General features: G+C 40.3%; 6 protein-coding genes across 10 annotated transcripts in view; 3 read left to right on the forward strand and 3 right to left on the reverse strand.

Annotated features, from left to right (window-relative positions):
- The window catches only part of ubr1 (ubiquitin protein ligase E3 component n-recognin 1), a 47,087-nt gene extending 39,898 nt beyond the window's left edge, over positions 1-7,189 (reverse strand). The window contains exon 1 of the mRNA XM_080749951.1: positions 7,138-7,189. Within this exon, the coding sequence (XP_080606077.1) occupies positions 7,138-7,182 (45 nt within the window). The 5' untranslated portion in view covers positions 7,183-7,189. The remainder of the gene's footprint in view (positions 1-7,137) is intronic.
- LOC308305564 (transmembrane protein 179-like) overlaps positions 1-27,738 on the reverse strand; it is a gene marked incomplete at its 3' end in the record, with an annotated part of 467,552 nt that overhangs the window by 83,067 nt on the left and 356,747 nt on the right. The gene's annotated exons all lie outside the window — the stretch shown is intronic.
- atxn3 (ataxin 3) lies at positions 6,562-13,690 on the forward strand. 3 transcript variants are annotated; one of them, XM_080749958.1, is made up of 11 exons: positions 6,562-6,619; positions 9,151-9,315; positions 9,527-9,571; positions 9,701-9,786; positions 9,871-9,937; positions 10,065-10,152; positions 10,321-10,456; positions 10,575-10,741; positions 11,007-11,160; positions 11,257-11,327; positions 11,602-13,690. In XM_080749958.1, the coding sequence occupies exons 2-11, from the start codon at positions 9,262-9,264 to the stop codon at positions 11,652-11,654; spliced, it is 921 nt and encodes a 306-aa protein (XP_080606084.1). In that variant the 5' UTR covers positions 6,562-6,619; positions 9,151-9,261; the 3' UTR covers positions 11,655-13,690. The 3 variants fall into 3 exon arrangements, with proteins under 3 accessions (XP_080606084.1, XP_080606082.1, XP_080606083.1); XM_080749956.1 differs by lacking the exon at positions 6,562-6,619 and adding an exon at positions 7,703-7,767; XM_080749957.1 differs by lacking the exon at positions 6,562-6,619 and adding an exon at positions 7,703-7,767 and having other exon boundaries at positions 10,578-10,741.
- serpina10b (serpin peptidase inhibitor, clade A (alpha-1 antiproteinase, antitrypsin), member 10b) lies at positions 13,952-16,883 on the forward strand. Its single transcript, XM_080749955.1, has 5 exons — positions 13,952-13,999; positions 14,262-14,902; positions 15,012-15,285; positions 16,202-16,349; positions 16,466-16,883. Exons 2-5 carry the CDS (start codon positions 14,299-14,301, stop codon positions 16,655-16,657), a joined length of 1,218 nt encoding a protein of 405 aa, XP_080606081.1. The 5' UTR covers positions 13,952-13,999; positions 14,262-14,298; the 3' UTR covers positions 16,658-16,883.
- On the forward strand, positions 17,033-25,047 carry ddx24 (DEAD (Asp-Glu-Ala-Asp) box helicase 24). The gene is made up of 9 exons (XM_080749954.1): positions 17,033-17,249; positions 18,297-19,478; positions 19,605-20,084; positions 20,188-20,341; positions 20,580-21,089; positions 21,411-21,486; positions 22,071-22,259; positions 23,187-23,316; positions 24,701-25,047. Exons 2-9 carry the CDS (start codon positions 18,302-18,304, stop codon positions 24,922-24,924), a joined length of 2,940 nt encoding a protein of 979 aa, XP_080606080.1. The 5' UTR covers positions 17,033-17,249; positions 18,297-18,301; the 3' UTR covers positions 24,925-25,047.
- Positions 24,922-27,344, reverse strand: LOC308305222 (ubiquitin thioesterase OTUB2-like). 3 transcript variants are annotated; one of them, XM_080749961.1, is made up of 6 exons: positions 27,150-27,344; positions 26,903-26,982; positions 26,685-26,803; positions 26,494-26,578; positions 25,429-25,620; positions 24,922-25,315 (listed from the first exon to the last, which is right to left on the reverse strand). In XM_080749961.1, exons 2-6 carry the CDS (start codon positions 26,978-26,980, stop codon positions 25,094-25,096), a joined length of 696 nt encoding a protein of 231 aa, XP_080606087.1. In that variant the 5' UTR covers positions 26,981-26,982; positions 27,150-27,344; the 3' UTR covers positions 24,922-25,093. The 3 variants fall into 3 exon arrangements, with proteins under 3 accessions (XP_080606087.1, XP_080606088.1, XP_080606086.1); XM_080749962.1 differs by having other exon boundaries at positions 27,143-27,344; XM_080749960.1 differs by lacking the exon at positions 27,150-27,344 and having other exon boundaries at positions 26,903-27,110.

Genomic DNA, 27,738 nt, shown 5'->3' on the forward strand with positions numbered 1-27,738 from the left:
TGGACCTTTCTTTGCCGGTATATATGAATCGCATGTCACTCCCTAACACTCACTCTACATGTTTCCTGTCTCTATATCTTTGGACTATTAAAGGCAATAAAAGCTGAAAGGCACAACTTATAGTTATAACAATAAAATAGTACTGCCTTTCTGAAGATTATAAGCAAAATCTCCTCCCTGGAATCCAGGGTAGGACAAAAAATGTTTTGATTAAAGCTTAGCAAAGGAATGACCAATCAGAAATATTTGTGAAGATTGAAGAAACATCCTGCACACTGCTCTTGCACAGCAGCAATAATTGTATTCATACACTAACATTTTGGTCCCTCTGGACCTTCATCACGAGTGTCAAGAGCTTTAAAATATCCAACATCAGCATTAAAATATCCAACATCAACATCTGGCCATCGGAAAGTTCTGGATGGGCCAGTCAGCTTATGAGCTGAAACAAAAACAAACAAAAACTAAAAAGATGAGCTGTCTCCTTTGTTTTTTGCTTTTTTTATATGTGCATCTCTCTCACACAATGCAATCTGGGGAACCATCATTAAAAAAGAAAAAAAAGAAAAAGGAAAAACAGTGCCCTCTGCAGTTTTTGGAGCTGTGGAACACAAGCTCCCAATAGACAGGTATGTCCGTGGGTATGTGGCTGGGTGGCTGGCCGTGTCCGTAGTCTGGCAATACCTTGAGTGGCCACACACAACACACTAGTTAAAGGAGGGGCGCTGTTTTGTGCAGGCCAGGCACACTCACCACTCACTCATAGGAACAGTTCACACACACACACACACACACACACACACACACACACACACACACACACACACACACACACACACACACACACACACACACACACACACACACACACACACACACACACACACACACACACACACACACAATTTATAGATCTAGAACACATAGAATTTATATATAGAACACTTAGAATTCATAGATCTAAAACACATAGAATCAAAAGCATAGATCTGGAACTGCTCAAATTCACAGCTCCACTTCGAACGAGGTTTGATTTTTCCTTTTCATTTGCGGAATCTGTTCTTGAGAGATTACACACAATGTAGCCTCGGAAACCCAGGCTTCATTTGGCGATCAGAAGAAAATGAAGCGATTGCGTTATGATCACTGTTGGAGGAAGTGTAGAATTTCCCTAACCAATCAGAGTGCAGAGAACGTCACACCGAATGTGTTGACGTCATGACGCAGCAGCGTTCTCTGCGCTGAGCAGAGCAGCAGAGGGAGGAGGAGAACACATGCTATTGGTCGGAAACTTGCGGTGAGACGCGCCGCGCCCGCCCATCTGCCTACACGAACTGGTCCGGAACTAGACATAGGAAGGTAAACGCCTCCTTCGGCTCTGGGGCATATGCATCGGGGGACCAATGGAATCTGTGTGCATCAGTTCCACATGCGTCACACATACGGACGTTGGTAGGCCAATCAGAGGCAGGTGGAGGCGGGTCTTTTTGTATGCAGCCTGTAAGCACAGCTGGGCTGCGCAGGCGTGCAACATAAGGAAATGGATGGATTGATAAGTCACGGAAAAGATGTGTTGTGATTGGACAGTAGTCACTTTGACTGGCAGCTATCCCTTGGTTTTTCCAGGAAGTCCGTACTACAATTGTTGCACGTCGCTCCAATGAACTGCAGAGGCGAACGAGGCATGTTGCTTTTTATATCTGTGACCCAGCTGCCTAACTTAAATTGCCTTGCAAAGTGAGGTAACGCTTATGTAAAGGTTGAATGTGAAGCGTGTCATTTTCCAGTGCTGTATTGGTTTTTAGTTGTGCCAAAATGGGTGACCTACTGACCTACTGAAGTCTATGATTCCAGTAGGCACTGTTTTGCAATATTGGGTACCCACAGGAGCAGGAATCCCATAAAATATCTTGTTTGGTGAAAGGGTTGTTTTAATTTACATTGAACCATCTGGGATAATTGAATTAAAATCTTGAATGTAAAACAGCAACTGCTGGAGTCACAGCTTTCAATAAGTCACCAATGTTGGCGTAACACTAGCTATAGTATCACAAGAATAGATAAGACTCCTTTTATTGATCCCATGGGGGAATTTCAGGAATCAAATAAAGGCTCAAAGATGCCATTATGAGAGTACACTTCTACATTTGTTTTCACATGAGACATTGTAAATCATTAATTATTTTGTCTAATTAATACATTGAATTACTTTTTCTATTTACAATAACAAGCAGCACTTATTGCATTAGTGCATTATTGCACACATTGAGGCTTAAGTTAGTTCCTTACATTATTATGCACTTTTGTTACATCTTTTTCATCACTTTTGTTACATCTTTTTCATCCTTTTTTGGTATTGCTTTGAATCTTCTTTACCCACTCAAAATAGTGAGTAAGTACTGTCAAAATATGAGGTTGTTTCTTAAACTTGCGCAGACCACTACTAGTTTTCAAATCAGACGGTAGTAGTAAGAAATGAGAATATAATGCTGGGGGCCATTAGTTTGTATTTGAGAGACTAACTGATCAGCTGATTGATGTCACCCCTGTCCAACATCCTTGTATGACTGTGGAGATTGAAAGTGAATAAACATTGCTTTGCTTCCTTTATTGGCATGTATGAGTCCCTTGATCTCTTATTTTAGCATAGATATAACTAATGGATTTCACAAGTGCATGCCTGAAAGTATGTGCCACTAAGCGTGGTATACTTACATTGTACGACAAATAGCGGTTAAAATGTATTTGTTATACTGGCACTGGGTGAAAAGATGGGTTACAAAAATCGTGTGATAAAGATATATATATTTAAAAAAATGTATTATTTGTTATCAGTGTGATACCAAATGTATGAAATTGAGACGACGGCAACAATGTTTATGCCTATTCTTTTAATATACATTTAAGTAACCAAAATACTAAAGCAGTATTTGAAATGTGCTCTTTAATAACTGAGTTTTTGAAGAAGATTCATAGACATTGTCACATGCATAGATTTATAGATATGTAGTAAAGAGAACAGAACAAAGAAATCGTTGCAGTCTTACAGTTCTGGACAACAAGCCAAAACATAGACATAATATTCTACATACTGAATTCTGACTTTTAGAAAACAATCTTAGTTAGCTAGAGTGTATTGAAAAGGGTGTTTCATAGAGTGGTTAACATTTCACAATAGTCATGCTGGCATTAATCTCTCGAGACAGACTCTGATAGATTACGCTTTAGAAGGAAGAGGAACAGACGCGACCGCAGTTTTCCTGGTGAACGTGTGCGCAACGGTGGGGGCCGAAGGGCAAGGAGGGTTGTGAGCTTATGAGAAACAACTAAAATAAGATCTTAAAACCTGGCGAAACCAGTTACGTGCATTAGCGCAAGATGACGATCAAGGAAATCATTAAATGGAAAACATTAAATTAACTTCTGAAAAGCCTACTAGTCGTTATGGCGAAAATGAGGATAAAGGAAATCATTAAATTAACTTCTGAAAAGGCTTCTAAGCCTACACTAGCCTACAAGTAAAACTAGTGGAACTGCGATCTTGCCGCACGTGAATAATTGTGGTTGTAAACAATAACACAGACAATATACATTTCTAGTAGTGGGAAGAAGAGGTTATCATCATGGCCCCAAATAACTTTTACATATCTTGCAATTGGCGACAAGTCTCTTCCGAAATCGGCAAGAGTGCCTCTCAATACATAGGCCTAAAGCTATATACCCTCTCCATCATCGGCAATAGTCAGTGGTGTGTGTTCCCCACTCTCCCGCGCCCCCACCGTTGCGCTCAGGTTCACCGGGAAAACTGCGGCCGCGGAACAGATGACGGTTGGCCAGATTGTGCTGGCATTGAACATTGGAATGCTCTTCAACAAAAAGACCACAATTCAACTCACATTGAATATTTGGAAAGCCAGAAAGCAGGGAGGGCTAACAGGGCTAGCTTTTCAAACTGCAGGATTGTGTATATGTTTGTATGGATATGTACTAGTGCTGTTGGGCAGCCAATATAAACAATTTTTGATGTGCCTGATGAAGATGGCTGATGCTCCAGTTTTGTCTATCATGGAGCAACACTGTACTCTCTCTAATATGTGCTCCACTATCTCTGAGGAGTAAATGCTATTTAACAACAAACAATTTATTAGTGTCTCACTTTAAAATATCGCCTCACGTCATAATACATTTGAACAGCAAACAACGCCTTCCTACAGCCCCAATTTTTGCTCTTTTCCTTGAAAAGGTAGGCAAATACCGGTATATATATTTTTTTCATTGTTTCATTTGAGTGATTTTGGTCGCTGGGACAAATGTGTTAATTTGCTTGTTCGCTGTCAATAACTGTACTTATAGTATGGACACTCACAGTACAGAATACTAAAAACACAGCTTTGAACTAGCAGACAATTTACAACTACATGGTCCATTTCTTGATTCAAAGCATTTACAGTCCAGTCCAATGTTAGGTTTTCTCCCCCCACGGAAAGTTCTCTCAGTCTCCTGCCTGGGACGACTGATTGTAGAGCTCCGGCTACTAGGTCAGACGTGGCATCGGTACTGGGAGTAAAGAGAAAGCACTTTGTTGACTTAAATACAAGACGTGGGTGCTTGTTTTGTTTGCGTGCACATAAAACAGGCAGAACATGTGCACAGGGACTCCCCCAGGGTTCATTTTTAAATCTCAAAGAGTTACAAATGGGTGCCCTTCACAAATGGGTGCCATCACTTATAGTCAATAGTCATAGTCACCAGTAAGACTCCCTAATCGGGAGTTAAGCGACTGTCAGGTCGCATGTATACACAAATTGGCCATTAATGTTGTCTGCAAAAAGCAACCTCATGGTGGCGCTAGAAGAGGGGCATGTGAGAAATCAGGGGCGGAGGTTGTGATTTGACAGCCAATGAGTGTGTGTGCAAAGTTTGGCATGGATAGGGGCAACGGTGCCAGAGATAAGAGTAGGGGCAAAAGTATGACTTGCATCATGGTGGCGCTAGAACAGGGGCATGTGAGAAATCAGGGGCGGAGGTTGTGATTTGCCAGCCAAGGAATGTGTGCGCAAAGTTTGACATGGATAGGGGCAACGGTGTCGGAGGTAAGAGTGGGGCAAAAGTGTGATGTGACGGACAGACAGACAGAGGGACAGCCGGTGTAGCTTTTCATAGCAACTTGTGACCGTCACGGTCGCAATCAATCAGATACACACCACCACTGCTGCCAAAATAGTTTAGTGAGTAGTTCTCACCATCCTTGAAGTGAACACTCCACAGAATAGTCTAATTTGGATTGATGAATGCTAACAAACATAGACCATTTTTCCAATGTAATGTTGTCCATTATAAATGACATTTTCAAAAAGCAGCCAGCCAGCTTCCCCTTCTCATGACCACATAAAGACATGGTGGAATGAGGATGTAATATGTATTAAACAGCTTGCCAGGCAGCACTAATTACATGTCAGCGCTCCAAAGACTTCATCTATACTATAATTTTGGAGATGTCTGAGTGAGTGTCTGAAACCGCGTTTCTCCTCAGTGGCTGGAGCAATTGATCTGAAATCGCATCACCATTACCATATGAACACACCTGACATAACTGTGAAGCCCGTTTGTCACTTTCACAAATCGTATGCTGTATATTAGCATTTTTATGGTGTATCTATATCTATTTAGCCTACAGTACCTTTTGTGACCACACATGTTAAGGGAGGGGCGCTGTTGTTCAGGCCATGCACAATCACACACAAACCCACACACACACACACACACACACACACACACACACACACACACACACACACACACACACACGGGGGGGGGGGTGCAGGCAGGCGGTGCAGGCAGGCGGGCGGGCGGGCGGGCGGGCGGGGGGGGGGGGGTAGGGGGGGTTCTGGTCCTGTTACAGATGTTGTCCAAAAATCATGCAGATCGGTACACAGTATCTCTGTAGCCGTTAAATGGAACGGGTATTTCTTACATTGATGCTCCTACATATTAGCATGCAAGCACCAGTTAAAGTTACTTTCCATCCCTCATATACTGTGTGCACAGTGCACATCCCATAACCCACACACTGCACATCATTTCGGAGCTCATATCTTTGAACGGGTAAGGGCTAGTTTATCCAAATTTAGACTTCAAGAATATGGCCAAAGCCTACCCAGGTTTAGCTGCTACTCTAAAACTGGTGATAAAAACAAAGCCTATCCTTACCTCCCCTTGACCTTTCTAATGTAAATACCATTTATTTTTTCTTTTGGTTTATGACTTTATATAATATTTTCTGCATAGTCATTCAATGTTAAAAAAGGACCCTGATTGAAAAAGCCAAAGGCTTTCTTGTGAATCCTTTTAATTGACCGTGTACCAGGGAACTGTACTGTCATACAAACCTCTAATAAAGTATACTAATCAATCTAACTTGCCTCATCCGCTAGACTAGAGATACATAGGCCTACACCAAGCTGTCTAAAGTATGGTCAGGTGAGTTTAGCACATTTTCTTGTATGTGGCGTGAGAGAGTTATCAACTCATCCCTTCTGCCTGGGCGGAGGAGGTGATGGAGTGGCACATCTTAAACTGGACACGGGTATCTCTCAACAGTAGCCTACACCATCCACGGGTAAAATACGTTTTTTAAAGGTCTGACAATAGGCTATGTTCTGTCCTATTGTGAACACGAATATCTCCCTAATAATAGCACAGCATAATTGTGTGTGTGTGTGTGTGTGTGTGTGTGTGTGTGTGTGTGTGTGTGTGTGTGTGTGTGCGATGTCTAAATAAAATAAAAATACACACCGACGCACATTGATTTGTGATTGACAATGTTGCAGCGAGTGCTGTTGTTGGCAGAACATCTTGCAAATTCCATGCCCTTTCTTTTCACCGACTATGTTGTCGCACACGCATCTGATAAACCTATATCCTGCCTTGTGTACACTGAAGGAACACTCTGAGCCATTGAGCATACAAAACTAGCTGCCACTGCTAGCTTAGCAAGTAGCGAGTACAAGCCGTGTTCCCTCCCTGCGTGTTAACGTCAAAACACGTCGTATCTACGAACGCATAATATTCATCCGCACGCGTCCGTATTAAATAACAACATAATGCCATCGTTCGTAGTACAACAAAAAAACATACCTTGCTGAGCTCCAGTCCGTTAAACGCTTTTTCACCTTCCGCCATGTTCCATTTGCCGTAAAGAAGCGGTGTCGCGCTGTCACTAGCCAGGGTGGCGATCAATGGATTTTGCGACGATTGGAGTTTGTAATTTTTAAACTCGTCTTGGTTTTATATTTTTACATAACTGTATTGTAACAACATTTATTATTATAATGTTTAAATTATTTGTATTATTATTTTTTTAAATTCATGTATTATATATTTAAAATATAATATATTATATTTTTATATTATTGTTATTATTATTATTATTTAGCATTACTATTATTTTTATGTTTTACAATTATGAAATGTTTCAAAATTAACGGTTAATGTCCGTCGTTTTTGCTTCCCATGGCGCTGTCTCCGTTCGCTTTGTAAACAACAACAAACATACTGCGCGCTGATAGGCTTCACTCTACGCTCTGTCGTACGACGGCGTCGCGTGGCGAAAATAGCAGATCTACAAGCTCACAAGGCGTCGCGGGAGCAACGCGTTGTGAGCTTGTAGATCTGCTATTTTCGCAGATGAACCCCCGGCAGGGTTGGAGTTCAGGGGTGAATACGTTTTGACACAAATTAAACATGGAGTCCATATTTCACGAGAAAGTAAGTTGATGTGATTATTTGACAGATTTTAAACGTTTACGAGATAGTTTATTGCTTATTGCGGCGGCTTTACGGCTCTCGCCGGCACCGTGTTTAGTTGCACTTCAGTCAGTTTCCATCCAGTCAATGTTGAGGGAGTCCTGCTAATGTTGTTGTTAGCCACATGGCTAATGCTAAAGGCACCTGTTATTCGTAAAATGAGGAAATAAGTCATATAATCGTCCCGTACAAAGGCCTCTCGCAACAGTTACGATGTCATTCTAGGGCAGCTCAATATGCCAGACGGTGCTGAGCAGATTATTATAATAAGGAATATATATGATGGGTCCTGGAATATTGATTGATCGAATACTTTATTAGAAGTTTTGTATAGGAAAAGGTACAGAACAGTACAGCTCACAGATACAACAAGGTCAACTAAAAGGAACCACAAGAAAGCTGTTGAGCTTGTTTGCATTGGGGTCCCTTGTACTACTCAATTCATACAATATTAAATGACAGACAAATATAAAACAGTACTATGCAACAACAACAAAATCTTAAGACAGTCGGAACATTTAAATACATAGTAGGCCTATTTACAGTAAAAAAATAAAAAATAAAGGAAAAAAAAGTCGGGGTATAAACGAGAAAAACAAGTCTAACATCTAACTCTTGGCATGTAACCTCGTGTCACTACTTGGCATGTAGTGGAATTGCACTTCCCTATATAAAAGGCCCCAGTCAGTAAAGTTACTGTGTGTGTGTGTGTGTGTGTGTGTGTGTGTGTGTGTGTGTGTGTGTGTGTGTGAGAGAGAGAGAGAGAGAGATAAAAGTATCTTGGTGATTGTCTCAGTTCTTGATAGAAGACCAACAACAATCAGAATAATACTTGATTATTCCCTTAAAGGACGACTCTTCACCACTTTTCAACCTATATCTTCATATACAAATTGGTCCTCACTGGTCTATGTCTCATAGGACCGCAGTGGGCAGTTCAGAAACCCTTCTACCAGTGACCTCATCGTGTCAGTTTTTTTTTTAAACAATATTTTTGAAAAAATATTTAGATTTTTATTATCGCGAGAACAGTGGCTTCCATTATAACATTGTAACTTTTCAGGTATAGAAAACCTACAGTTTCTATTAGCTTGGATTCCCAATCGATGATGTCACTGGATTTCTGAACTGCCCACAGCCCTCCAATAAGACACAGAAAACAATTGTGCTATTTTATCATTAACATTAGTGAGGACCGATTATATGAAGATAGGTCGTCCTTTCGTAACAATTTCCTAGTTGTAGTAGGTGAGCATGGGGCATTTTTATTTATATGGCTGTTATGTGCAGTAGGTAAATAGTTGGTGGTCGATATTAGTGGTAACTTGAGATCTTTTTCTGCAGCAAGAGGGCTCTCTTTGTGCCCAGCATTGCCTCAACAATCTTTTGCAAGGTGAGTATTTTACTCCCGTGGACCTGTCCTCAATTGCTCATCAACTAGATGAAGAGGAACGGATGAGAATGGCAGAGGGAGGGATGGGCAGCGAGGAGTACAGGACATTCTTACAGGTACGATGATGCATATGGGGACTTTGTTTACAAGTTTCAAGTCAGTTGTTGTTGTTGCATGTTCCTTACAAATAGGCCCTTTAATGGGAAATACATAGGCTTTCCAAGAGTATTACAGTGTTAAACATAGAAATAATCTACCAAACACAAATTTCCAAACTTCTTGTTTTATGTTTATAACTAAAGCTATGCTGTTTGATTGATTTTTCAGCAACCATCTGGAAACATGGATGACAGTGGTTTCTTTTCAATACAAGTGAGTTTTGTATAAATCATTTTCCTTGCAGTCACCATAAGCATAATTCATCATAATGAATTATTAGTAATTGAAATGTACAGTGGGCCCATGTATCAAGTGACTACCTTTGTCTTATAATGTTGTCAGGTTATTAGTAATGCTCTGGGAGTGTGGGGTTTGGAGCTAATCCTCTTCAACAGCCGGGAGTATCAGAGTCTAATGATAAATCCAATGTAAGTTTTTTGTTTTTTTTAAACCAATTTATTGTGTTGCTAGATATCATGCCTTTCTCCTAAAAGTCTGCTCCTGTGTTTCAGAAATGAGAACGCCTTTATTTGCAACTATAAGGAACACTGGTTCACAATACGAAAACTTGGACAACAGGTATGAGTTTTTGGAAATGGCAGTTTATGTAGTCAACTAGACTTAATTCTTTGTACATTTAAATGGCCAATGATGCAATGTAGTATAATTAAATTAACCTAAATTTATAATATTTCTTACATTGTAGTGGTTCAATTTGAACTCACTTTTGACTGGACCCGAGTTGATTTCAGACACCTATCTCGCCCTCTTCCTTGCACAGTTACAACAAGAAGGTAACGTTGAATCATGTTAACGTGCAGAGATTATTTACCATATTAATACATTGAGCATTTTGTTCTTATGTTATACTCTGGGGATGAACAACTCTGTTATATGACATAAGAGCAAAAGGTTCGCTTTGTGAGAATATGTTCAGTTACAAGAACTGTATCTTTGTGCAGGCTATTCTATATTTGTTATCCGTGGAAATCTACCAGAGTGTGAAGCAGAGCAGATTCTTGGGATCATGAGAGTGCAGCAGCAGCAACGGCCAAGGCTTATCGGAGAAGATGAGGCCCAGTCAAGTAGCGGTCAGGGGTATGAACTGTTGACCCCATCTCCAAAATCCTTACAATATACTTTAAAATTGCTTTACATAATGTAGTCTATTCATTGATTATTGCTTTTGATGGTGGCAACTTTTTGTTTACACTAGAAGTAGACCTCCAGCTCTGGGTCAGCCTGAGACAGCCATACCGGAGGATGTGGTTGTGGAAGAAGATGAGGAGGAGTTGAGGAGAGCCCTGGCACTCAGTAGACAGGACTTGGAGGTGGAGGATGAAGAGGCTGACCTTCGGCGGGCCATACAACTCAGCATGCAGGGTAAGGAGTTAATTATCTATAGCACGAGTTTCAGAGGCTAGTTAAGTCCCAGTATGTGTGTGGTTAGAGGAGCAGGAACAGGCTCTTGTCCATAGAACCCTGCCCCTAACGTTAGTTTGGTCAAACTGATTGATATTAAAAAATAAAAATAAAATACTCCATATGTATAACTTGTCAGTTTGTAATAAGCAACAACATTTAAAACACAAAAATGTCAGCTCAGTGTTGATGAATATTGGTGCTTTTCCATGTTATACTTTTAAAGGGGCAGTGATGAGCAATAAGTCTTTAGAGTCCAAAATGGTAAATGTTAAGACTACAAGCCAGGCACCAGCTGGTGGTGGAAAATCAGAGGGCCCCCAGACCGAGACTCTCACAGCGGAGGAACTGCGAAGAAGGAGACAAGCCTACTTTGATCGGTGAGTTTGCTTGCTCATGAAGTGCCACAGGATGCTGGTTTATTGAATGTAGTCAAATGAATAATTAATTAAAAAAATCTTCTATTTTCTACTCAGGCAATCCCAGCAGCAACAAGTTCAGCCTACCATTCCTCAACAAGCACAAAGTGAATCGTCAAGCTGCTCAGGTAAGGTGGTTGACATTTTCCTCTTGCAGTTAACCACATGAATGCTAGCGTCCCTATTCTGGGCATGTCATCATAGGCAAACATTCTGATCTACAAGCTCACAAGTGAGAAGTGACTCACAAGTGAGCTTTCAGATTGTCTATTTTTGGCAATGTGGCGTACAATACATGCAACAAAGTATATAGGATTTAAGTGGTTAATGCAGAGTTTATGCATTTCATTTATTAGACTACCTGTGTGGAAATCACTAATTGTATTATTTTATTATTTCTAGGATCACAGAATAGTGGTGGTGAGGATGGCCCACAGAACAAGCCTAGCCAATGAAGTGGAGAAAGGTTCCCCCAATGGCCTATGTTGATTACCGGCTGCCTCGACTGGCAACCCCATAAAGGGGTGGCGCTACTCCTTCCTCTAACTTTTGCACATGCGAACATAATGACCAGCTAGAAGGTGGTCACAACTCCCCTGGTTAGTTCGCTGATGTGCTAAGGAAGAAATGACAAAAGGCAGCAGCTAGTTTAATCCAACTCTGAACTAGCACTGAGGCGAGGAAAAGGGTTAATACAGAAATCTGATGCAGTTAGTCCAAGTCTGTAATGGCCTTTTTACCATAGCGCCTTCTATTTCTAATTTTGCTTTTGTTTTGTATTCTTACCCTTGTGTTTTTTCTCTGGAAGAGAGGGAAAGATGTCTTCACCATACAAGGGTCTGTTTGGTAGTTGGTGGGTGCAATACAATGATGGGAGTCATTGGGTCATGTGTAACATTTGCCAACACATAGGTGTTATAGGGGACCAGTAGTTAGATCACAGATATAAGTTTGATACTGACAGGGCGGAGCCTAATTAATGCCTTCTATTGCTGACCTACACCCCACCCATGAAAATATCTTGTTGGTAATGAAAACAGCTGAAACGTCTTTTATGTATACGTTGCCCTGACACTGATAATCTTAAGTGTCTGGCACACTGAGCTTTATAAGTATTTTGACAGGAAAAAAGGGGGCGGTGATAAGGGTCCACTCCATACTATATCATTATTAACTGCGGGTCTGCTTAAAGTACAGCTTAAATCAAAGTTGTTGTTTTGTATTATTAATTCATTTCAGCAAATGAAGAATCATTACATTATTTTTCATACAACAGCAGGTCAGGAATACGTTTTTCTGTTATTTTCAGGTGCTCTTCCAGCTAGCAAAGAAATGTAGTTCTCTGTATATACATACATCCTGCATTTAATTGATCATCCATTTAGGCACCATCTGAAAATGGACGCGTAAGCCTCATTTATACTTCGATCTACAAGCTCACAACGTGTCGAAGCGATAGAAAATATTTTAAAAAGATTGTTATTTTGGCATAGCATTGGCTACTACATAGTTGGCTCTTATCACTTTATAAACTTAACCCTCAAATATATATTTTTTCTACTATTCTTCTATGGGGTAATTATTCATATAAGAAGTGAAGGGGAGATCTAGGCACTTGAATAATTTGAGTTTGGTTCCACTACTCTGATTTAGACCCCTTTCCCCACATTACTTCTTCTGAGGATGTGAAGCTCTAGTAAAGTTCTATTTGCTAACTTGAAGAGCAACTGAGAATAAGATAAAAGAGTTGTGTATTTTGAAGTCATTACTCATTTATTGATGACTTCCGGATAACCTTATGCATTATACAGTACTATAATGTCCTGTCAAAATACTCCCCTTCAAATGGTAGGCTGGGAAGCACCTTGTGCCAAAGGTGTTGCTTTTTAGCTGTTGGATGAATGAAAATATATTTTAAATTAAATGTGATTGTTTGGACTTCCATTGCACAGTTTGTATCATTAACCCCCACAAAGATAAGCGCATAGAACCAAAACAAAAAAGGTGTCACTGTCCATATACTTTTAAGAGCTCATGGTATTTTCTTTGCAGTTGCATTCTGGACATTACTGGTTAACCTTTTTTCCCCCTCATTAAATTAATTAAAGAATGGACACCAGACAGTACAGTGGCAGAACAAGTTTGTTAGTTTACAGTTGTGTCCATGGAATTTGCTAGTGGGTCTTTGGTATGTGCCATTCAAAGTTCAGTATGGACCCCATGTCCTCATAGAATCCACTTCCTCAGATACAATACTGGACCCATGTTTGAAATTGTACCGTAGTCAACCTCCACAATGATTCCATACTTTCTTATTTTTCTTGGTTTGGTAGACTTTTATTTTATTTTTATTCAAACTACAATTATGAACGAATAATAGTGAAAGCAATGGTAGGTGGGTTTTATATGATTGCATTCTTTTTCCTCACTTCCTTACATTCTTGCAATAAGTAGTGTTCATGTTTTTATATTCTTCACGTCCATGTTAATGCAGTACATCATTTAATTTACAGTATTAGATTTTCTGCCCACATTAAAGTGTAATTCACACCCACTGAAATGTCTAATGTGATTTGTTTTATTTCAGTGTAGTCAGGGAGAGGTTCATGCTTGACCTTATATTAGATACTCAAGTACAGAAGGCAAGACAGACTGGTAGAAAAAACAGATCTAAATCTATTTGGATAAACAAGGCGAGCTGCATAGTTAATATGTAACCCGTAAAGTACACTTGCACTTTGTCTCCCCAAATAATGCATTGAGGTTTTGGACATTGCATCTATGTTACTGAAGCTGAACGGTACGTTAATTAGGGGTCTCACTATTTATCATTAGTCATGATAAATGTATATTGTAAGCAAGCAATTACTGCTGTCTGTTGCCTAATGATGGGTGTATTTTCCAATGGTTCTGTTGTTTAAATAGATGGTATTTAATGGTGTATTTGAACCAATTATGCAATGTTATTCATCTACCTTAATAATGTAATCTTTTTTTTTATTATTATGATTCTATTGTAACTGTTTTTCAATTGTTCTGAATATTTGACATCTAAACCACAGCTTTCCAGGTTGAGCTGATAAACCATTCCAGAACAAGATGGTTGTACAAAAAATGAAGATGGGACTCCTTTTCATCATAACTTATATGTGCACCATGGACTCAGTCCACCAAACGCAAATGTCAAGTCCCAATATGACAGATCTTGCTTTCAACAATATGGACTTTGCCATGAACCTCTACAGAAAGATATCCAGTTACAATGACGAGAACATCTTTTTCTCGCCCATGAGCATCTCTTCAGCTTTTGCTACTCTGTCCATGGCCGCTGGTGGTGTCACACGTGAGGAATTGATGAAAGGCCTCAATCTGGCCCAGTTGGAGCAGGTTGGTCTGCCAGAATTCATCCCACAACTTTTCCAACACCTTCATGGGAACATCACAGACGGTGGATCCCTGCAACTGGACCATGGCACAGCCCTCTTTGTTGACCTGAAGTTTGAGGTACAGAAGACCTTCAGTGACCAGATCAAGAGGTTTTTTAATGCTGACATCAACAATGTGGACTTTGCAGACACAAAAGCAAGTATTTCCACCATCAATGAATATGTCATGCAGAGGACTGGGAACAAAGTGAAGGATATGATAACCAGCTTGGATCCACTGACCCATCTCATGCTTATGAACACTATATTCTTCCAGGGTAAGTTATTTGTGTTTATTTCCCAAGCTTTAAAACTTCCACTTAAACTGGTATAGCTGAATATTTTGTGTATGACCTATTGCACGTTTCTATTATTTATCCTACACAGGAGCATGGGAAACTCCTTTTAACTCCAATCTGACACAAAATGGACCCTTCTACATTGACAATTACAACATTGTCCAGGTGCCAATGATGTTTTATGAAGATAACGTCTACACAATGGAAGATGTTCCGCTTGGTGCCAGAGTGCTGAGGCTTCCATACCGGGATGGGGTTTCAATGCTTATCCTGCTGCCCAACAAGGGAATGGACTACACACTAATTGATGATGGGATCACTGCCAAGAGATTCATGTCCTGGATCACAAAGCTGCAAAAAGAGTAAGTTCACAAAACCCTTGTTCAATGAGACATTGTGCTGCAACATTGTGTACACACTGTAATGCACTGATTCCTATAGAGGGCAGGGGCCCTCCTTAAAAACTGCCATAAGAGAACACCTGTCTGCAATTTGCAACAGGTCCTAAAAAAGCCTTCTAAGCTTGACGCTAGAAAAATAAAAGACAGTTTCCTGTATATACTGTACATATAGATGTATACTACACTGACAGGAGATAGAACGTTTTGTGATATCCTTTGAGCATTATTGTATAATACCTCTGTACTATTTAGCAAACTGTATTCAATCAGTCAATCAATCAAAGGTTTCAGTAGAACCCTAGTGGGACCCCAACCAAATGGACCCTTATGAGTCTGTAACCCTCATGTCTGTGACCCTTATCTGTAACTCTATAAATCGAACTATGGAACTAATGGTGGAAGTACACCCTTACCGGTCCATTTTGGTTCCATTAGTTACTAGGGAGTTCCCTATCGGGGAGATCGGGCCGATTTCAAAAGATCGGAATCGGGAGAAGATTTGTTTGGACACAATGCTGCATTAAGTGAAAAAAGAAGCTTGGATAGAAAGGATACTGTTATTTAAATTTAAAAAACAACCCTAAGGGACAACATGAAAGCATTTTTTCTTTTATTTTTCCTTAATGCATTGCCGAAAGATTGGATCGGGAAGGATCGGGATCAAATCGGGAGCAAAAATATGTGATCAGGATCGGGAGCAAAAAAACGAGATTGGGACATATTAGTTACTGTAGTACAATAGGGGTCTGTGTCCTCATACATGTCTTGTCAAGCTGGGCGACCTTCTAATTAAAATGTTTGAAAATGGCTGTATGTCCAGTGTGTTCCTGTACTGAATATTTATGGCCTAACTGTTAAATTATTTTCTTATTTATAGAAAACTGGAAGTCAACATGCCCAAATTCAGTATGGAGGAATCCTATGCACTGCACCAGATCCTACCAGATTTGGGTGTCTCCAGCATCTTCAGTGAATCATCCAATCTCACAGGGTTGAGCAAGGACAAAGGCCTCAAAGTGTCAGAGGTACGTTGGTCAGTTTACTGTAGTCCTGTTGAACATATAAGAAAGGAACAATAAAATAACACAGATTATATCTATATAAATACAATTAAAATATAAATTTCTATCCGTGGATGTAGGTTCTGCACAAGGCAGTGATCGAAGTGGACGAGGCTGGGACGACTGCAGCAGCTGCCACATCAGTGGGCATCACAGCATATTCCTTACCACGGACCTTCACCATCAACAGACCCTTCTTCTTCTTCATCTACCACGAGGAGACCAACAGTCTGCTGTTCATGGGCAGAGTGATAGACCCCACCAAAAAGTAGCCTGTTATATAAAAAGCAAGATTGCATCTCGTTCATTGTAGTAGAATACTTGTGGTTATCTTTCAAATAATAGGCCTACATCATTTGAATTTTAAGAGCTGTTATATCTAAATCTAATTTGATCTAGCATGTTATTTGTTGCATTTGCTGCATTTCTATTGTGAAAGTAAAATTTGTAGGCTACCTATGTGACATCTTTCTCTGACAATAAAGAATTATAATGTTATGTCTGGGATTTTATTCAATAAAGATTCTGTTTAAATAATAATATGTATAATATAATGTAATATAATGTAGAGTTAGAGTAGACTATATTATGTATAACAACAAACTTACATCAATGACTATGCTTCATGCTTCAATCTATGACTATGCTTCACTATTACATTATTTCAAGAGCATTATTTTGATAAAAGAAAGAAAGAAAACAAAAACCTTTATTTTGAAGTCAAACGTTCTGGCGGAACTATCGTATAATCCACTCCCCTTTTGTACCATGTGATCATAACTAATGGCTGCGCCCTCGTGTCAAGCGTGAGAGTGTAATCTAACGTGGTGATATTTCCAAGAAAACAACTGACAACAGTTCCAGGTGGGTCTAAAGTTAATTCCTTTCTTTAAATTATTATTTAATGATCCAACGTTACGTCCGAAAAGGAACACAGCTCCGATTCAAGCCGCCAGCTGAGTCAGAGGGTCAGATAGCCAATGTGTGTTCAAGATTTTCACGCTGACTTTCCAAGATACTTACTATACAATACATTATCTTCGTATCTCCGGTTCCAAATAAATAATAAAGTAATACGATAGTAATACTAAAAATAACCTAAGTATTGTACAATGACATTTATCAGAATTAGCACACTTGGTGTCGTTGTTAGGTGTCGTGGTCATGGATTTGTGTGTGTGTGTGTGTGTGTGTGTGTGTGTGTGTGTGTGTGTGTGTGTTAATGTGGTGCGTGTTGGTCCTGCCTTGCCTTATCTCACAACTAATACACTGATTGATAGAAGACTTTAGTTTGCATAGGAAAAGGTACAGTACAGTTCATTGGTACACGGTCAACTAAAAGGAGATCCTAGTAAGCTTTTCGGCCTATTTACACAGGAAACCTTTATGTATCTCAGTCATAACATTGAATGACACAGTACTATGCAGTAGATATCGTCAGAAAAATAAATAAAAAAAACAGTGCAATACTGTCTTCTATTATTGTTACAATTTGAAAATGCAGACACTTGTAAGAATTACTTGTTTTATGTTTTTTGTACATCTGCCAAAGATGTAATAAAGAAAAAATAAAGATATGTACAATAGAAGGGGGAGGGTAAGGCTAGGCTAGGTTTATTTGTACCCGTTACGAGTGGCTGCTGCCTGTAAAGTGGTTTTTCAGGGCGATTTTTAAAAGATGTTATGTATTGGCACTCCTTTAAGGCCTTCGGTAAGGTGTTCCACATTTTGGTGGTATAGCAGGAGAACGAGTTTGACCCTTTGTTTGAGTTGACTCTGGGTTGAAATTGATCTGTGGCGCTGCCTCTGGTCTGGTGTTGTAATTGTGGACATCCTTGACGTTTTTATCATCAACTGTAATATGCACTTAGTAACTCAACACTAACCTGATTTGTGCTTGCTGTTTCATAGGAAAAATGAAGACGAAAAAGTCTCAGAAGAAAAAGAAGCCATTCTTTAAGTCAGACAAACGGGCGATTCATGTGAGAGGTAAATGGAAAGCCGTTGAACTCGACCCCAGTATCTTCGCTGAGGAGGGCCTGGAGGGACTAGTGTGTTTTGAGGAGTTGACCGACTACAGTCTGACGGACTCTGCTAAGGTTGGCGTTAAAGCATCAGAACTGAGCAAAAAGGAGAAGAAAGCCAAGAAAAGAAAATCTAGTGAGATAGATGACGATGGAGGGGAAGTTGCCCAGGAGTGCGAAGGAGAAGACGACTTGACTGAAACAGCCAAGAAGCAAGTAAAGAAAAAGAAGAAAATAAAGAAAGTCTCTGGAGAGGAGTCAACCAAACCTGTCAACATTCCTGCGGAGAGTTCAGTGAGTGGTGAGGAGCAGAAGGAACATCCTCCGTGTCCTAAGACGGATGCAGATGATGACACAGTGGAGGATGGGGCTTCAAAAGAGAAGACATTGGAAGAGCCTGCCAGCTCTGAAATAGATGCTCAAGCACAATCAAAGATGGAAAAGAAGAAGAAGAGGAAGAGGAAAAGGAATAAAAAGAGGAAGGCAGATTCAGAGAATGACACAGTGAAGGATGGGGTTTCTAAAGAGAAGACATTGGAAGAGCCTGCCAGTTCTGAAATAGATGCCCAATCACAATCAAAGACAGAAAAGAAAAAAAGGCAGAAAAAGAAGCAGCTAGATGCAGAGAATGACACAGTGGAGGATGGGGCTTCTAAAGAGGAGAAATCGGAAGTGCCTGCCAGTTCTGAAATAGATACCCAATCACAATCAAAGACAGAAACGAAGAAGAAAATGCAGAAAAAGAGGCAGGCAGAAGAGGCAATAGCCCCTGAGGCAGAGACAGAACAGGAATCTCCAACAGATCTTGATGTTGATCAGGTAACGGAACAGCCCTCACAGGACAAAGTTTCAATTATCCCCAAAAAGAAGGCCAGAAACTGGTCGAATGCTGCCCTTTCAGGCTCTGACCAAAATACTGATGTGAGTGCATGGAAGGGTCTGTTTGTTCCAGCCCCTGTGCTTAAAGCTCTGAGCAGCCTTGGTTTCGGATCTCCCACCCCCATTCAAGCTCTAGCATTACCTCCAGCCATCAGAGATCGCATGGACATCGTGGGAGCAGCAGAGACGGGTAAGATTTCATTGACTAAAATAGATCAAGATCTCACAGCATTGTCCAAGCTATCATTCTAGTTTTTGATCCATTCCATAACACATCCTGTATCCCCGTTTAATGAAGCAAATGTGTTATTTACAGGAAGCGGTAAGACACTATCTTTTGGTATTCCCATGATCCACACCATCCTGGAATGGAAGAAAGGCACTGAAGAAAAGGATGATGTTGATGAGCAAAATAAAGCGATCACACAGGTGAAGAGTCTCTACATTCCAGATATGGATGAGTCCACGAAGGATAATGATGAGGCAAGTGTTTCCAGTGTAGAAATAAATGCTGAGTCTGCAACAGAACAGGAAGAAGGGTCTAATGTGGACACTGAGGAGGAAGAGGATGAAGGCATTGCAGAAGACGAGGATGACGCAGATAATGATGAAGATCAGATGGAAGAAGATGATAACAAATTTGGATGTGTTAAAGTCATTGAGAATATAGAATTCGAAGGGGAAAAAGAAACAAGTGGAAGTCAAGGTCGACCTCTTCTCGGACTGGTTCTCACCCCAACCAGGGAGCTGGCTGTTCAGGTCAAACACCATATTGATGCTGTGGCAAAATTTACTGGTAAGTCTGACGTCACCAAGCAGATCTTTATGATAGGTGCCGTTTGTTTCCCTCATTCTATGCTTCAAACCACTTTTTTTCTTTTCATTTACCGGTATTGCAGGTATAAAAACAGCTTTAATTGTGGGCGGAATGGCAGCACAGAAACAGACAAGGATGCTCAAGCGCCAGCCCGAGATCATTATCGCCACACCTGGACGCCTATGGGAGTTGATCAAGGAGAAGACCCCACATCTTCAGAACCTCAGACAGCTCCAGTAGGTCACAAACCTCACAAACATCTCTAGATCCACACACAGCCTATGAACTATGACGAAGGATGAAAGTATGACAAATTGCCTAACTAGCTGATCTGCAAACTCATTGCAGCATGTTTTCGAGCTTGTAGTTGATCTATTCTTTGTTTAAAAAAAACAATGCCCAAAATGGGGACACCAGGTTAAAATGGTTAATTAAAAACAGTAATATTGGTTTGAATCTCATTCTGTTCTACAGATGCCTTGTCATTGATGAAGCCGACCGCATGATAGAAAGGGGCCACTTCGCAGAGCTGGAGAATCTGCTGGAGATGCTGAACACCACTCACTTCAATCCCAAGAGACAGATGTTCGTGTTCTCTGCCACCCTGACCATGGCCCGCAGCCTTCCCACTCGCCTCTTGCAGAAGAAAAGGGAACTAGATAAGAGGAGCCAGCTGGAGATTCTTGTGGAGAAAGTGGGCATCAGCGCCAAGCCAAAAGTCATTGACCTGACCAGGAAGGAGGCCACGGTGGAAACTCTGATCGAGACGAAGATCCACTGCGATAAAGACGAGAAAGATTTCATCCTGTATTATTTCTTGCTCCAGTACCCAGGGCGTACCATGGTGTTTGCCAACAGCATTGACTGCATCAAAAGGCTTAACTCTCTGCTGGTTATCTTGGACCGTACCCCACTACCGCTTCATGCCAATATGCACCAGAAACAGCGCCTCAAGAACCTGGAGAGGTTTTCTGAGAGGGAGAGGTGAGTCCCCATAATAAAATAAATAAATGCATTTGCAGTCAGAAATAGTTTTGCCCTTGGAATCGGCCTAATTTGTAATCTGTCTAATTTATTCATTATGTACCCTTTATGACCTACAAGCTCAAACCGTAAAACGGCTATTTTTTTATGGGTTTCACCTATATATCACATGCCCAAAATACACCTTTTCACTGCTTTCATAGTTTTACTTTCCTGACATGGAAAACAGTTTTCATCTGAATTATTGTAAATGTTTCACCATTGTCCAACTCCTGATGACCATATTGACAATTTTATTCAATTGTATAATTACATTTGCAGTTGTGTCCTGCTAACCACTGATGTGGCTGCCAGAGGACTGGATATCCCCAATGTTCAGCATGTAATTCACTATCAGGTATATCTTTTCACACTGTATTTGACAGGAACAGCAAACAATAAACACATTTTACCAGATTGATCTAAAAGCTTATTTTCATCTGTAGTCCCTGGGTGGAAAGGAAATTGGTCTGTTTTCTGTTTTTTATAGTTAACTTAAAGATATTGAAGTACTCTATATTAGGTTATTTGTATAATAAAGCTGTAACATTTATTGTTTGCGGGTACAACATAAATCTTACAAGGCCCAAATCTATATACAAAAGATATGGAATCATACAACATAGGTATCAACAGTTATTATTATTTTAATTGGCACTTCTAATTACAAAGATGAACGGTATCTCACAGCGTGAGATTCATTGCAATCATTTTTATTCTAAAGAAAGATTTGTCTAAATAATCCAATGTATCAAACCTAAACCAGTATACTCAACATTCCAGATGTAAATGCAAACATATGTTGAATAGTCAATATGTTTGTATAGTTCTTATTATTACATACACTGGAATAAAGATAGTGTTCTAATTGCCACATTATTAGGTGGCAACTAATGTACAATTAAATTAGTGTTTTTAAGAACCTCTTTCTTTTCATTCCAGGTTCCCAGGACATCAGAGACATATGTGCACCGTAGTGGACGGACAGCACGAGCTGCCAAGGAAGGTCTCAGTTTACTCCTAATAGGCCCAGATGACATGATGAACTTCAAGAAGATTTACCGGGCTCTTGGGAAGGATGAGGATCTTCCTATGTTCCCCATAGAGGCCAAATGTATGACAGCCATCAAGGTGAGATTAATGAACCAATAAAACATGAATGCCAATATCTCACAGTATATACCACAACATTGAGTGTATTATTTTATTATATCATGGATTCATTGTTAATATTTATGATAGAACGGTGAACAATAAAAGTTATAAAAAAGTTCAAGCTTGCTTGCTGCAGGTACGCTGGGCAATTACTGCTACTGGAAGTGTTTAAGCGAAAGCGCAGGAAGTACCGCCCAGTTACGTTGATGCTGTGTGCAGTTCCGTTTACATTCCCTGGGCATGAAATTGTGTGATTTGTAGAAAAAGACTGGAGTAAGTGCCTGCAATGGAAGTCCGCCCTATAGACACTTTCTGCCATAGTTCTTTACCAGGCTTTCCTCCTTGTGAGTTCAGAAAAAGCTGGGAATGAGGTTAGGCTACAGGAAAAGGTAAGGTGCTGTTTTCTGAGCTATTGGCACCTGAGAGCAGAATCTCGGCCAATCACAATGTGAGGCAACATTAAAGGGACACTATCACGATAGTGATAGTTTCACACCTTTTGGAATTGTATTTGTACTGCTAATGTTACATTAGGTGCCACAAAACCGAGCAGGCTGTGTCTTGCTTCGCCACAGAAGTTGTTTTGAAAGTTAATCTGAAGGTAAAAACTACAACCATTACTTCCAGGTTTTATTGTCCTTCCTCACTATTATTATCTTCAGAAAATATGAATCGGATGAAATTAATATCATTCATAGACGGAATTAATAGATGTGCCAAGCTGGTGCTTGCCTGTGAAATGTATCATGGAAACTGTATACAAATATCATAGTGTTGTTATACACAATGATAACCACTAACACTTAACTGAATTGCACATCAACAGCTTGATAGTGACCCTATATCCATTCCTTTTCCGGTGAGATCTTTTTTTTTTTTATGTGTGTATATTTTAATGCGTAGGAGCGTGTAAACCTGGCCAGGAAGATAGAGAAGATTGAGTATCACAACAGCAAAGAGAAGCAGCACAACTCCTGGTTCAAACAAGCAGCGGAGGCCCTAGAAGTGGATCTGGATGATGACATCTTGCTTGGTAAGTCCAACTAACTATACAGTACCAGTAAGACTCATGTATGTATACACAAATTGCGTGATTTCTTTGTTAATTTAACCCCTTAAGCCTGATCCACCTTGATTTAGACTTAATTGCACAATGGTTTGGCAAACATAGCTTGCTTTGGGTCAAAAAAAATTTTTTTTTAAACTTTCAATTATGCTAGATTCATTGTGCATGCAAAACCTTTTTTGTTTTAATATAGATTTTTATGGCTTACAGGTCATGAAAATCTAAATGTTAGAATATTACTTCAAAAGAAGGATTTATAATTCAGAAATGTCAAACTTCTGAAAGGTTATGTTAATATTTATGCACTCAGTACTTGGTCTGGAATACTTTTGAACATGGCATGAAGGTGGTCAGCCTGTGATACTGCTGAGGTGTTATGGAAGCCCAGGTTTGCTTTGATAGAGGCCTTAAGCTCATCGATTAAGCTCATCTGTGTGGTTGAATCTGGTGTCTCTAATCTTCCTCTTGACAACACAACGCAGATTCTCTGTGGGGTTCGGTTCAGGCCAGTTGGCTAGTCAGTTAAGCCCAGTAATACCATGGTCAGTACACCAGTTACTATACTAATAGTGTTGGCTCTGTGGGCAGGTGCCAAGTGCTTCTGGCTAAAGAAAATCATCTCCATAAAGCTTGTCAACCTATGAAAGAACAAAGTGTTCTAAAATCCCCGGGTAGATGGCTGTGTTGACAGTGAACTTGATAAAACAGTGTGGTGCAAAACCAGGATTGCATTGTACACACAACAGAAATTCAGAATCACAGCACAACTTCTAACCTGGCTGCAGTGCTGACTCTAAGATTTGCCCTCCCACACGTTCACCCTCCCACACCGAGCGTGCATTTCATGGACGTGTCGAGCAGACACTATTTGACACTATTCATATTTTTTTCCCGACAGCAGACGCCATATACGTGCGTTACAGGTAGAACACAGCACTGCCTGGCTGTTATCTGTTTTGGATTCTGCATGTTCAAGTATATCAATTAATTTGTTTGTCTATTTATTATTAAATAGACCCTGCGGTACATAAATTCCTGTCTGGTGATAATGACACTAGCAAGTTGATTGAGTTAGATACTGTTTCTCTAACGTTTCCCTGTATTTTATTCTGTTGAAATAATGTCAAACTCTCTTCTAGTCAACAAGGCCTGCAGTATAGCCTACTGCAGACCTTGTTGACTAGAAGAGATTTTGAAGCTCTTGCTCCTAAATTGATCGATTATTTATATGGGGAAATCCAAGGCAATGGTTGAGAAGCACAGCTTGCAAGACCTTGCTCAGAGTGGAGTGGGTGGGGCTTGGCGAAGGGTGAATTGAATGTCATACTGTATATCTCTTGTCTGTTTTCAGGTGGTGGAGAGGAAGAGGAGCATGACAGAGAACAGCAGAAAAAGGGGATGAAGAAGCACATGAAGCATTTGCTCTCCCAGCCGGTTTTCAAGCATGAGATAAAGACCAAGTACCCAACGCAGATGGGAAAGCTAAACCTACCCCACATGCGTGTGGAAACTGCTATAACCAGTGTGTCAAACCAGAAAAAGAAACATAAGAAAAAACAACAGCCACAGCAATGACATGTTGTTTTTTTTACATGTTGTTAATGTGTAATAAATACAGATTGAATTTATGTAATTGTTTTAAAAAAAAATCACATAAGATATTTCACTAAAATAAAGACAGTTAAAAAAAAAAGAGATTTCAAAATATCAAAAGCATCTCTGAAAAATGTTTTTCTTACATACATTACTTAACATAATGGAATGGGTCAGCTCTTGGGTAAAGAATGTCATAATGGGATGTTTGGTAAAGGAGATGCAGAGAGGGTTGAGCTCCCTCTGGGATGATGTGGTGGACCAGTTCCTGTGCATCACCCTCCATTGAAACAATGTGAATGCCGATACCCAAGGCCTGTGACAGAGCCAGGATGTCCACGTGGTCACACTCCATTGCCATGGCCTCCACGTCCTAAAAGAAGACCATAGATCATGTAGCGCAAAACATTTTTTGACTTATCTGGATAGTGTAATGCTAGTGAGCCCCACAATTCTGTCTCTAGAGGGCAGCAACAGTGTACTAACTTGTTTACAGTAGTCCATGAGGTTGGGTGCCTCCACAAAGTTGGAGAAGAAGTCTGCATGGTTTTGCAGGTGGGCAGAAGTGAGCAGTCTGAGGTACTGAACCATACTGTCCGAGGTTGTCGGTTCATTGAAGAGCTTGAGCAGGGTGGCCTGTTGTTCATCAGCTTGGCATTGCTCCACAACCTCTATGAGCTTTAACAATAACACAGTAACAATCATTTGTCATTCCTGTTCTTAATTTAATTGTACTACTTCATGACATAACCTGTGAAGATTGGTTGGTTTAATTTTGACATGTAAATTAACAGCACAATATTCCAGATTAAGAATGTAATTTGTTGCATTATTTTCTCAAGGCACCAGAATATTGGGTCATTTAATATAATAGTGTTTTGGGATGACTAGTATTAGTTGTCCTTGTCAGTCATAACAGAACACTAATCTACATTCCTTGAACTCAACAGCTTACATTACTCACCCAACAATGCATTGGCTTAATTACTAAACCAGTGTTAGTTTAACTAGCCTTAAATCTATCAGATACTCAATCTGCCCCCTGAACCTTGTTTCTATCACCTCGCCATATTGCTTCATTAATGGTGCCTCTACAGTATGTGTCCCACTGCACCCTGCTTTTAACTGGGCATTTTTTTCTCCCTTTGTGGCCTACAGTGTATGTTGAAGGCCCGACCCAGAATTATGGTACTGTAGCAAACGTATGATTAGTGGTTATAGCTTCCAAAAGGGCCTACTGTCTGTATCATAGTCTGACTGGGGCCCAATGAAAGGATTACGCTATTGTGCCAGTGCCCCTTAAAACATACTGACCCCTTTCAACCTCATGAATCACTTCACTGCTTTATGACAGCCAAGCCCATTATGTCCTCTGTTTGTGACATGTCTTATGGCTTTGTTCATAGATTTTCTAATACAAATCTCCAGTCCTCTGCTATTAAGAACTTTCTGAGTCATCATGACTAAGAATGTGGTCCTCTTTGACCTGCAGCAGGGTTACATTTAATCAATTTTATAGACTACTTGTTTGAAGAATAAAAGGTGATTCACTGTGGTCAGATGATCTTTGAAGGTGCCCTCATCGAATCCGGCAGAAGACACATCTATCCCACTCTTCATTAGTCTCTCCTTGAACCTGAAATGGAATCCATCAAGTCAAGATCATTTGAATGGGCTGTCAAGGCTCATATGATAAATTAGGTTGGTAGAGTGAATAATAATATAATAATCTTAAAACTAACCAGTCCAAAGCTCTGACATTGTGCAGAATGGATTCCAGGTGAGCAAAGCAGAAAGCTCTGTAGAAGCAATTTCCATCTCCACGGATTTTTCTCACAGATAAGAACTGGCTGCGTAAATCCTGCAAAGACATCAGGTTTATAGATTGTGAATACATCCGAGCCGTTCATGTAAAGAGAGGTTATTATTGCCAACCAGTATTATTTCCTTAATACACTACATTGTATTTGGCATCGGTTTGCTCAACGGACAGCGACAGGTCCTCTCTGCATGACACAAGAAGACTAGATGGCTCCATCTCTGCAGAGAAACAAAACACTTGACAGTCCATCACACACATCAGAGACACGTAATATGCGGTGTCGCTCGCTGAAAATAACCACAAAGACAATGCTTGCTGGCTTTAAATCGGCTATTGTCGGTGAGCGACGTCGTCGTAACTATCGATCAATAAACCCACCACATACCACAGGAGCGTCGAAATGTCGTTTAGTTGGGTTATTCTGTACCGGATTGCGGAGGGCATTGTTTAGGAAAATAACCAGAGAAATCGGATAAGCGACAGCAGGCTTATGTGGTTATTATAGCGTGCTACTGTACGTCAAAGTTGGAGTGAGAAGTTGATCATGTCGATTCTTGTCGAAGCATTTTGTTTGTTTTCCCATTTTGGACATCCGGTTATTTAACACTACCACGTGCTTTTGTTAAAGGGACAGTACAGTTTTGGTCCACCATCGACGCAACTCCTTGCAACATGCAACTCTTTGCAAGTTTGTAACTACTTAGTTACAACCATGCATTATCCCAAATGGCAGTTGCAACAGTAGGCCTACGTGTGGACTGGCGCACTGGCCTTAACGGTTTTGTTGCAAGGAGTTTCATTGTGGACAGTGGACACCAATGATTTGCCATGTAACTCCTTGCAACAGAACTACTTGCAACAACCATTCTCAAATGGCATTTGCAACGAGTTGCATTGATGTGGCTTGGCCTTAAAAAGGTTCTGTTGCAAGGAGTTGCATTGGTATGGACTGGCCTTTAGGTCACACGTTTCCT

Source organism: Nannobrachium achirus (assembly GCF_963921795.1).
Source record: "Nannobrachium achirus genome assembly, chromosome: 20".
Lineage (NCBI taxonomy): Eukaryota > Metazoa > Chordata > Actinopteri > Myctophiformes > Myctophidae > Nannobrachium > Nannobrachium achirus.

Excerpts from the sequence above, each read along its gene's own strand:
- atxn3 (XM_080749956.1), top strand. The coding sequence starts at position 7,744 with ATGGAGTCCATATTTCACGAGAAA. Across the intron at positions 9,787-9,870 it reads AGTCTAATGATAAATCCAAT|AAATGAGAACGCCTTTATTT; the intron begins GTAAGTTTTTTG and ends CCTGTGTTTCAG. Across the intron at positions 9,938-10,064 it reads TACGAAAACTTGGACAACAG|TGGTTCAATTTGAACTCACT; the intron begins GTATGAGTTTTT and ends CTTACATTGTAG.
- serpina10b (XM_080749955.1), top strand. The coding sequence starts at position 14,299 with ATGGTTGTACAAAAAATGAAGATGGGACTCCTTTTCATCATAACTTAT. Across the intron at positions 14,903-15,011 it reads GAACACTATATTCTTCCAGG|GAGCATGGGAAACTCCTTTT; the intron begins GTAAGTTATTTG and ends TATCCTACACAG. Across the intron at positions 15,286-16,201 it reads ATCACAAAGCTGCAAAAAGA|AAAACTGGAAGTCAACATGC; the intron begins GTAAGTTCACAA and ends TCTTATTTATAG.
- ddx24 (XM_080749954.1), top strand. The coding sequence starts at position 18,302 with ATGAAGACGAAAAAGTCTCAGAAGAAAAAGAAGCCATTCTTTAAGTCA. Across the intron at positions 19,479-19,604 it reads CGTGGGAGCAGCAGAGACGG|GAAGCGGTAAGACACTATCT; the intron begins GTAAGATTTCAT and ends TGTTATTTACAG. Across the intron at positions 23,317-24,700 it reads GGATGATGACATCTTGCTTG|GTGGTGGAGAGGAAGAGGAG; the intron begins GTAAGTCCAACT and ends GTCTGTTTTCAG.
- LOC308305222 (XM_080749960.1), bottom strand. The coding sequence starts at position 27,022 with ATGTGTGTGATGGACTGTCAAGTGTTTTGTTTCTCTGCAGAGATGGAG. Across the intron at positions 26,579-26,684 it reads AATGTCAGAGCTTTGGACTG|GTTCAAGGAGAGACTAATGA; the intron begins GTTAGTTTTAAG and ends ATTCCATTTCAG. Across the intron at positions 25,621-26,493 it reads TCAAAGATCATCTGACCACA|CTCATAGAGGTTGTGGAGCA; the intron begins GTGAATCACCTT and ends TTATTGTTAAAG.